The sequence below is a fragment of the Centroberyx affinis genome, unplaced genomic scaffold (assembly GCF_046629955.1).
Source record: "Centroberyx affinis isolate AG114_WGS23_722 - 3 ecotype Tasmania unplaced genomic scaffold, CSIRO-AGI_Caff_v1 ptg000313l_1, whole genome shotgun sequence".
NCBI lineage: Eukaryota > Metazoa > Chordata > Actinopteri > Beryciformes > Berycidae > Centroberyx > Centroberyx affinis.
Genome location: NW_027278990.1, coordinates 63,800 through 74,775, shown reverse-complemented (window position 1 = coordinate 74,775; position 10,976 = coordinate 63,800). Strand labels below are relative to the sequence as shown.

Genomic DNA, 10,976 nt, shown 5'->3' with positions numbered 1-10,976 from the left:
ATGAGGGCCATCAGCTGGCCTATGAAGGCTAGGACCTAGGAACAAGGACCTAATGAAAACCCTACAGTCACTTCCAACTTCAGCACATCCAGAGGAATCAAGTTGTAGATGCAAGCCCAAAGAATGCCAACACTGTAGTCTGTGATGACATCTGTAAACTTCAAGTGATATTCTTGAAGCTCCTCTAGTCGCAATGATTTGAAGACTAGGTTTTTTGTGAAGACTGACACCCTGGGTGACCTTTTCTTTCAAAATTCTTTATGACATTTTAAGGAATCTTAGGATGATTTCCAGGCAATGCAAGGGAACATTTTCTAGATTGGATCTAATGTGACAGCAAACATTTTTGAGGCCATAAAGGCAGCCTCTGTTGGTGTCTCTTGATGTCTTTCCAAGATTATAAGTTTTGGTTTTCAGGTTTCATGAACTCTCCACGAATATAAAAATAGCATAAGAATTCTTTTTAGCATTTTGTGTGTGTGTGCGTGGTGGGGGGGGGGTGCATTTCACACCAGGTGATGGTCTCGTGTTTCTGCTCAAATCGCAGTACTTTGGTTTTACTGAATCAAAGAGCTTTCATGTAAATAAGAGGTGGTGTGGATCCCTCTTTACCTTGCACCAGCACCGTTAAAAACGTCAACAGGATACTCGTTACTGGCGGATAAAAATCCTCACTGTTTTCTGTCTTCTAAGGAGAGAGTGCAGAAAGTTTTTTTTTTTCCCCTTTTTTGTCTAAGGAGAGTGGGTGGTCCTGTCACCTTTAGTATTCTGATTCAGACAGTGGGGAAGAAATAATGGAGAGAGCGGAGAGAAAGCTCTGGCAGAATTCAGCTATCTCCAGGCACAGAAAACTGTTTGATGGTGTACCTAGTCTTTGTTCCTTAGGCTGTGGCTTTAAAATGAGCTGAGGAAAAGTCAGCTCAAGTCACAAAAACTTTATTTAGAGAATTCCTCATTTGTGTTGCTTTCCATTGTAAGGCAGATAAAATTCAGTCTAATAAATTGATACCCTGCAATACAGCATCACTGCGAGTCGAATATCAAATCATTTCGAACAAGGAATGTACAAATTACAGATTGCAAAAAAGTATTCCACAATATAACAGCTACTACTCAATTGCAAAACCAATGTTTTAATTATATTAACACTCAAATGAATATTTGAGTCATGAAATACTCTGAAAAGGCTGATTACTTGCAATGGTTCAAGGCAAATAAGCAACAAAGGTCTAAAGCTAATATGCAGGCAAATTGATATAATAAATTAAAGGGGTTTAATGTCATTAAGGATTACAGCAAATCAATGATGCTGTAAAAAAGGGGAGAGAAATATACATTTTTTGCATTTCAGAATTCCCTGCCATTAAAAAAAAAAAAAAAAATCAACATGTAATTTCTTTAGCAGAGCACCCAGCACGCTTTGCCTCATCTGCTATTAATACCTGTCATTGATAGTGTTTTGGAAGTTGCATGTTCATCGGGTGTCAGTGGATTTTCCTGTGGGTTCAAGTCCCGGAGCGGGTTATGGTAACATTTGGTACGTAGTCTTGTATTGGGTTCTTTCTGGATTGCATTACGCAAGTCTTTGCAGCAAAGTAAACATATGCACCGACAGCAAAGAGGAGACCGGGAAATGGACGAGGCACGTAGGGCATTTCTCAGACGACAAACTTGTTCTTGGTGGTTGAGCCGCTTTTGGTAGCCGTGTCCGCGTGAGACTGGTAGCCGATAGTCATCTTCATGGGGATCCCCAAGCGCTCCTTGTAAACTCTCCTGTTGACACACAAGAACGACACCGTAAGAGGATAAAGAGCGCGATATCGCCCGTATTTACAAGCGTTTTTCGGGTTCCTCGGACTGACACTGAAGAACCGCCTCACCCTATGTGCGTCACGGCGTCCCGATTCTCGTAGTCCGATGTCCAGACGGCTATTTTATCTCCTTTTGTGCGGATGTTGACCACGGCCCCGCAGACCTCGTCGCTGTAGTCGTCAAAGGCCTCTCCGACTAGGCACAGGAGCTGGTGAAGTGATGGGGCAGAAGAAGGAGGAAAAAACAGACGTCAAAACATGAAGATTCACATCTTGAAGTGTGATTTGCAATAATATATATCCCTATTCTCATGAAGGCTGAAGGCCTTGGACATTGCTAGTTTGTCACCTTGATCACAATGGATCAAAGAGATTCTTTTGAGGTTCCTGCTTTCATTTGCATCAGCACTTTTGTCAGGTTAACAGCACCTCAGTGAACATTTTTTGGGTATCCTGACATTTTTTTTTTTATTCATTTTTCAGCTTTAGTAGGATCAGAGCTGGGTAGTAGTGCATTACTTAGGAGCATGTTAGTAATATTATTACTTTTCCCAGTAACAAGTAGTGTAACAAATTACTAATTTCATTTAAGAAGTCGGTCACTTTTTTATCTGCCCCTCTAAATATCAAGCTGTGGATGAATTATCCAAAGACTGATTATCCCCAGGGGTAAGCATTATTTTTTCCCCCCATGAAAACAGCATTATAGGAAACATCAAATGTAAAACTGTTAAAACTATAACATTCAGAGGTAAAGACAACTAAAAAGAATAGAATTACAGCATTTTATCCACATCATTTATATAAATTCTTACTGCTAAGGGTAAGCACCTTGTCAATGTCTACATTCTTTTTTCTAACTTATCTCCAATAAAGATGATGGCCAGAACTGTGACTGAATGTAGACTGCTGGACCAACCAGTTTGACTGAAAAGACTTCAAACCAGACAACAGACTAAAATCCAGTCACAGAAACAGACTGACAGAACAGGACACACAGATTGGGGTGATCAGTCCTTCAGGTCAGCATCCTCTTCCCTCTCCACAAGTCCATATTAAAAATGATCTATGTTGGCAACAAAACATAAAAACAAATTGCTTTCAGAGATGATGAGTAAGCGCAGGCTTTTAGCCCTGTGGTGGACAACTGCCTACTGTACAGCATCAAAGAAGTCCTGTTTGCTAACTGGCATTCCATAGCTTGCTAGAAATCCGTGCCGCTGTCAGTGAGCTTTACAGCAGCAGGTAGATGGAGCACAGCAACATCGGCTTGACTGGAAACTTAGCAGCTAGCCAATTTTCACCAGCTGCCAGCCGACTGTGTTGTGTTACCACTGTGTTGTCACACCTGTCAGTTGAGGCAACAGCGGATTGCTCTTACATATGATGGGAATTCCTTCTACTCTGTTCGCTACAGAGTAGAAACACCCACCCACCCACCCACACACACACACATCTCGCACTACTTTGATTTTATAAACCAAAGCAATGACAAGACCACTGAACATCAACTCTATCCGGTTTCTCTGATCATTCGCACAGAAGCGTACACAAAGCGCTTGAGTTACCCCAATCTTTGAAGGTAAGAAAGGATGCAGTTGGCCGTTTTCAGGGTGTAACAGTAGTGTAGAAATATAAGAGTAGTGGAACTCATTACTGCTCCCAGGAAGTAATAAGTAATGCTATTACATTTGAAATGAGCAAGTTACCGTTTCCAGCCAGAAGCGGTCCAGGTCTAATCTCCTCTGTTGCTTGTTGAGCGTGATCAGCCAGCGTCCGCCGCGCTTGTTCCTCTCATCCTCCCACATGGGCTCGATGCCATCCTGGAGCAACAGTTGAGATCATTACTACATATCCCGACAAGGGACCAACACTTAACCCATGAAATATGTGTGCGGCAATTGTGAGATGTGCACGCAAAGTGGGGACTCGCAGTTCTAAGAACATGCTTAACCATTTTAACCAGTGCAATGTTTGGTAAAAAGCTACATTCTATTCCATTTTTATGTCAAAATGTAATTCGTTTTCTTTAAAATTTTAAATTGTAGTTGGGTTCAGAAGTGACAAACTGAGGTCCCCTGCTAGAAGCTCTGGATCTGCCAGCTGGTGGATATGCAGTTTCTTAGAACAGTATTCTTTGTTCATTCTTAGTTTGACACAGAAACTAGAAACAGAAAACACAGAAAATCATTCTCGCAATTTCAAAAAAAACACATCGATCTACACAAGTCACAGGGCCTATATTGATGAGCCATTCAACTACGGTCATATTTCACCACTGCTTCTTTGTGTTTTACTGCAGCCCCCTCAAATGCTGTGTAATTGGCTGCTGCTGTGCACACTCTCACCATTCAATTCGCTAAACTTCTACCCATGCTTCTTATTTATCAGAACAACCACTGAACTCTGATAAGTGATGAGTTCAGAGTTCACTCACTCACTTCTGGTTGTGCTTGAATAGCCTCATGGTAAATCAGAACGCTTCTGTTTTGGATGAATATCTATTAAGCATGAACGATTCAGTACAATATTTTTGTTTTTGCAATAGCTGTGTTTGATTCTGTTCTCCTAATGCAATTTTGTTTATTGGTATGCTACAAATGTTTTTAGGAAATGTTCAATTTTTCTCTGAGTAGCATATCAGTTTGAAAGACTTCATTTTTTTTTCCTATCAAAAATTGAAATCAGAAACATCCCAAGTTTGAATATAATGACATCTTCAATTTTTCATACTCAAAAGACTTCTTCTCCTGTAATTTAACGTCTGAATGACATGAAAATTTTTGTGAGAGTTCCATGGACAGGCCTTTGCTAACTTTCCAAAAGGCTTAGAGATTGGCCAAGATGGGGCCAAAATATGAATTCATGTGGTGTGCAAATGTCAGTCCCTTTAAAGTTCACTGTTGAATGGCATGTCAGCCTGAAGACTTGCTCCCCCTCCCACACCCGTTGAACAATGAACATCTGCTCCCATTATTCCCAAAACGGTCACATTATTTTAGGATGAAACAATTTAGGTAACACCTTTTCTATAATAAAATCATTCGACAACCGTCTGAAATGGTCAACTCCATTTGGAATGCAATACTCTCACACTCTTGCTTGTGCATCCTCACACTGTGTTACTACAACCCATTATGATTTTATTTTCTAGTCCTTGATGCACTGGAATTGAATGTGGCTCATTGCTGCCATACAACTATATTGTTGCAATTTTCACACACGTGCAAGTTTGCTTGGTGAGTAGCTATGTATTTGGTGTAAATTGTAGTGCATTGTTGCAAATAAAAATAGTCAAAAATTTTTTGTCAGATCTCATATCACTTGCTGTGAATATGTGAGATATTTCACTCTAGTGGGAAGATGTTCATTGAGGCTGGAATAGACTGATATGATCTTCCAATTTCTAAAGGTTCTTTCAACGTCAATGATTCAACTTTAAATAGGGGAAGAACACAGACAACAATGGAAATGTGGACACTGGAGTGTTAAATAGAAAATATTGACCTCGCCACCAGAGATTGACGTGCAAACGTTACACAATGCCGATTTAAAGCACACTATGTGCATTTTAACTCAGCATTTCCTGCATAGACTTCAAGCTTACCTTAAAAAGGGAGTAATCGCAGCCTGACATGAGGTTGCTTGACAACTGGATATGGTTGTAGAGTCTGAAATGAAGCGAGCGCTACATTAACAAAACATGCTCATTCATCGCTTGCTGATCTTATAGGATTTCAAAAAGCAAGGCACATCGGTAATGACATTTCACTGCATCATTCACTCCATGTAATTCGAGGAAAACAAAAGGAAAACAGAGAGAGATTTATTGCTTCTTACGCCCAGAAATCTTCAACCGTGTCAAATTTAGAGATGAGTCGCAGGTTGGCCTGCCATGTTTTGCTCTTGTCATTCTTGAAGAACCAGAGAGACCATCTGTTGGGTGAAACACAAAAGGGATTTGCATAAAGTTAGCAAGCCCCTAATTAAACACTTGGTAAACAAAAGTAACCCAAGGCCCATGAGCTCTAGAGCAAATGGGGAACGTATGGATGCAGCTGGAGGCAGTTGACACAAACTGTTCAGTAAATCATGCCCTGTCACTCCTATGGTCCAATTAATCGTGAGGCGGTGTCATACTTGTTCAATGTTTAATCCTCCTATAACTCCGCACCTAGCATAAGCTCTTTAGGTGGAAGAATAATTAAGTTAACACAGTGCGACTGCTGAAACCATGATAAAGTCATTTAAGCAGCCAGCCTGTCAATGGTTGTGGGTGGAGGAGGGGTAGTTTCCAAATCCAGATCAAAGGCAGGAAAAGAACCAAGGAAGAACCAGGAAAAGATCAACTTTTACCATTTGTATTTTCCTTGATTGCCTTCACCTGCATTATATATGCATAATAGACTGTCTGTCTATTTTGTATTGATTTGTGTAAACAGAAAAATCCAATATAAGTAGGGTTATTGCATTCCATACTGCTTCAGTGCATGGGACATTTGCGAAGTCCTTGTTAATCTGTCTGTTAAAACATTTGGATGCTTGATCAGAAGCCATAATTTGAAGCAGCATGTTATGCAGTCCCTGATGGGACTGGTGACCTATCCAGGGTGTTTCCCTGCCTTTCAATGCATGCTGGGATAGGCTCCAGCCCACCATGACTCTGAAAAGGAGTAAGCAGGTAAAGACGATGAAAGAATGAATATTAGACAGTAGGCTAATGTTGTTTGGACCAGTGGTTCTCAACGTGGGGTCCGGGGACCACCAGGGGTCCTTGAGGGAGTTCCACGGGGTCCCCAGCAAACTGATGAATGGTTAAACTTCACCATTATTTAGTTTACAAAAACTTAACACAATTAGAAAATGTAGAAGAATGATTATTTTGGTCATAGTTTCACTGTTATCTCTCTACCTACAATACAGATAGTATCTGGACAAAATCATATTTAATGATAAAAATATTCTCAGATTTGGGTTTAAGAGACAAAATCTCATCAAATGGGGGTCCGTGGCCCTAATGTGGACTAAATTAGGGCTCCTTGATATGAAAAAGGTTGAGAATCACTGGTTTGGACTGTACTGGAACAAGCTTGATATAGGCAAATCCTTTCAAATCATGTTTGAAATAATACTAATAATCAAATCAACCAATGAAGACCAATTTAGGCATTTCAGTCATTTTGCAAAACCTGCACTCCACACTGCGGGTCGGAAATGTGTTGCACACGACTGAAATTTCACTTTTGATCAATCTTGAGCCACTACATTAATGCCTTTCCCCATAAGCTGAAAAAGGATTAGCAGCTAAACTAACCACTCAATCGAACTGAAAAAGAAAATGTGGTGTACTGGGGAGAAAGCAATGTCTACTACCTCTGTTTGGGCATTTTGATGTTGTTTTTGTCGTGTGCTGTGCACAGACATTTTTGTAATTTGTTCAGCTTTCTCTTAGTGAACAGAGCACCCATTGTTTTTGGTGAATGGCCACTTCACATCTATGTGAGCCGGTCCATTCAGTTGTGTGGAGGAAGGGTCATTCTATTCTTGAACTATGCCCAGCGATTGAGCAAATGTGTGATGCCCAAGTCACCAATCTTTTATGGAAAATTGATGACCATGCGTGCTGTTTTCCAGCCCTGCTCTGCTTCACATCCAGAAGCACGGTATGAGGTGGTCAAATTTGGATGCCGTCATCCAAAAATATTGAAAATGCCTCTGCATTTTTTATGGCAATTTGAACATACAGGGAAATCATCTAATTTGATTTTACAGTTTTTTACAATTGGTTACAAACTTTTCTCAATACCGAGTCCACTTTTTCAAAACTCTTCACACTGTTGTCTGTACCAACACACAGCTTGGCACAACAGTTAATTTCACACCCAAAATGCACTACCAAAACACTGCATACTTGTGTCAAAATCAAATAATTCTACCAAAACACCAGCACTAGTTTTCTCCAACAGCAACACTTTGTCACTTGTAACACAATTACCTAAAAAACACAACAGCAACAGGTAGCATTACAGTAGATGTGTCATTTTATGGCAATCTTTGATGTAGTAAATCATTTTGTGCTCTCTAGTTTTTTGTTGTGTGTATATATATTTTTTGTTGTTATTGTTAATTGTATAAGAAATGTGTACATTGTCTTATTTTACAGTAAACAAAGTTCCCATTACAAAATACAGTAAGAATGGTACCTCTTTATAGAATGTACTACAGTATACTACAGGAACAAGTCATAGGAATGCAACAGGAAAACAGGAAAAGCTTCAATGTGCTTTTGCCATAAAGTAATTCAAAAATAAACTGGAGTAAATGAAAATTGCTGTAAGGAAAACAAAGTCAATACTGTAATAGTTTGCTCAAAAAACAAAACAAAACATACAAATCATGTTACAGTAGTCCACCCGGTCTCAATCAATAATTTTTCACTATTTGTCTCCATAACCATCTTTTTTTTAGGATTTTGAATGTATTTCAATGGAATGGGGTGGCAAATTGCTGTCCACTTTAATGTATGTTAGGTTTTGAACTTGTAAATTTAAGTTTTGAAAAGAGTATGTAAGCATGTGCAGAATGGGCTGTAGATACACATGGTTCTGCTGGTGGTTGACTTTGAGTGAGAAAAGAATTCAAGAATTTTGAAAGCTGTGGTCATTGAATGTCTTTTGTGTTAAACCAGTGCATTTTGTGTTAAAGCAGGGCAAGAGTCAGTCACAGTTTGGTCCGCATAGACTTCTGTTGTGCTAACAGTGTGAAGAGTTTTGAAAGAGTGAGTCTAGCATTGAGACATGCTTGTAACCAATTGTAAAAAAAACTGTAATATATTTTGACATGTCTGTCTGGTCACAAAAGTAATAAGTCCTGAAAACAAAACTTTGTTGCATGACTTTGTGCATGCTTTTGTGACAACCAGGCTAGACTACTGTAATTCCCTCCTATCTGGATTACCTAAGAACTCAATTACTACTCTTCAAAGAGTTCAGAATGCCGCTGCCAGAATAATAGCACGCGCTAGACTGAGAGACCACATTACACCCGTTCTTAAATCTCTTCACTGGCTACCTGTATCTTCCAGAATTGATTTTAAGATCATCTTATTAGTTTTTAAATGTCTTCATGGTCTCGCCCCACCCTACCTCAGCGATATGATAGTGAGATATGTACCATGTAGATCACTTAGATCATCCAATAGCAGTATGCTGACCATCCCTAAAATTAGGCTTAAGAGTGGTGAGTCAGCATTTAGCTACCTTGGACCTACACTGTGGAACTCTCTCCCAGATAAGTTAAGAGCCACTGATACACTCAGCACTTTCAAGAAGCATCTTAAAACACATCTTTTTACCATTGCTTTTAATTAGGTGGTGGTAAATTGGTTTACATGTATTTAGTGTTGTTGTTGTTTTTTTTTTACTTCTGTGTATTTAAATTGTATCCTTTGTTGTCCTTTTTACTATTGTTTTTATTGTTTTACTCCTTTTATTTATTTGTTTTTATGCCTTTTTATTCTGTGAAGCACTTTGTAAACAGTCTTGTTAAAAGGTGCTATACAAATAAAGTTATTATGACTTTTTGGTGCCATTTAGTGAAGGTGATTCCACTGCCTCCAAGAGAGACGTTTTGACATTCTACCCAATTCATTCTCTATGGACTTTGGACTCGTACGTAGTGTACCCACAAAAGGCAGAAGGCAAGACCCTGACCTGTTCTGGAGGGGGTGTTTGATGTAGGACTCTGGGCTCACAATCTCTTGTCCAGTCTCCTCAGCTCCATCTTCGTCACCTTGGGGTGGACTTGGGTTGGTTTCCTAAAAAAGCAGTGTGGTAGAGGTGGGAGTTACAAAACATTGGAAAGTAAGCCTGTGGCATTTGATTCCAAATATAAATTTGAGTGCCTTCACTTGCTTGAGAACTCCTCCTGTACATGATGTCTGATCTCCAACAATGATTTTCACTAACTATACTGTCTGTTGTGTTGAGTTAGACATAAGTTGGTTAACTTGGTTAAGCTTGCTAGCTTCACCATGAATGGCACAGCTGTGCTGATAGCATTGAATAGATGTCAAAACTGAACTAGAACCAAACTGACTAACTTAACATCTTTAGTACACTTGTATGGTTATAGTTCAAGTCCGTGATGATAGCGTTAGCTTATGAAACACGATATGAACAGCTGTTACACATTTCACTGACTGTAGAAGCTGGCGAGGTCGATTGCCACCCACTAGCGCTAGCAGCTAGCTAATGTTAACTTTTATTAGGCCGTGGTTAGCCCCGAGAAGTGCCTTTGACAGAAGATCACACCAAACTCTGTTCAAAAATCTGGTAGTTGCCTTGTTAACGACAAGGCTCCATAACGTTACCTGGTATAAAATGACTTAAGACCTTTTGCGAATTGTCAGGAGCCAGTCTTAAGTTCGGCATGCATTCCATACACCAAGCAGCACTTATTCCAATAAAAAAAATTACTTTTATGATTGGTTCCCCTCGTATTCCCACAATCCTCTTCCACCAAAGTAACGTTAGATTGTGGAGGGCAGTAACATTGCAGAGCAGCGTGGACCAATTCTAAAAGTTGAGGTGTTATTAAAATAAAGTGCTACTTGGTGGATTGTCCTACACGCCGAATTTACCAAAGGACCCTACCAATTCGGGAAAGTATATTTTATCAAGTAAGGTCATCTACGTTTACTGATAGCCAAGGTATCATTAAACTACCAGATTATTTAATGGAGTTTGGCGTCTCGATCTCTCCGCACGAGAACGGCAAGTCTCAGGGCCCAGGCCGTGACTAGCGGTAACGTCAGCGTAACTTTGGAGAACTCCACACAAGCATTCCTGTTTTTGTGCTTCGGTCGTGGCACAGAGGGAAAAACTTCAAACGAAGTCAAAACAGTACGTATGATACTGACCACGTGCAAATTTCATTTGAGGAGTTTTGTCAAAGTTGTACAAAGAGTTGCCTATGATCTCATGTTGTAATTAAAACAACAGACCCCGCAAATGTTTTGCTATGTTCTTTAGAGAAAGTGCTCACCGGTTCGGCGGTCGCCATCTTACCAATTTCTGTTTAGAAAGCTGGTGCTCATTGGACCGAGCTGTCCAACGTGACGGCCCTGCTTCAGACATGCGTTGTGAACTGCAGCTGGCTGCCTCT

The 10,976-nt window shown here is 40.0% G+C and overlaps 1 protein-coding gene across 1 annotated transcript; it reads right to left on the bottom strand.

Annotated features, from left to right (window-relative positions):
- Positions 1–956: 956 nt before the first annotated feature.
- On the bottom strand, positions 957–10,938 carry eif4eb (eukaryotic translation initiation factor 4eb). Its single transcript, XM_071515141.1, has 7 exons — positions 10,857–10,938; positions 9,524–9,627; positions 5,652–5,747; positions 5,419–5,482; positions 3,521–3,634; positions 1,881–2,020; positions 957–1,773 (listed from the first exon to the last, which is right to left on the bottom strand). The coding sequence occupies exons 1-7, from the start codon at positions 10,872–10,874 to the stop codon at positions 1,659–1,661; spliced, it is 651 nt and encodes a 216-aa protein (XP_071371242.1). The 5' UTR covers positions 10,875–10,938; the 3' UTR covers positions 957–1,658.
- Positions 10,939–10,976: the final 38 nt, after the last annotated feature.

What these genes read in the sequence shown, in the direction of transcription:
- eif4eb (XM_071515141.1), bottom strand. An exon ending in AAACACCCCCTCCAGAACAG is followed by an intron (nt 5,748 to 9,523) that starts GTCAGGGTCTTG and finishes TTCACCCAACAG; the next exon opens with ATGGTCTCTCTGGTTCTTCA. An exon ending in ACGGTTGAAGATTTCTGGGC is followed by an intron (nt 5,483 to 5,651) that starts GTAAGAAGCAAT and finishes GCTTCATTTCAG; the next exon opens with ACTCTACAACCATATCCAGT.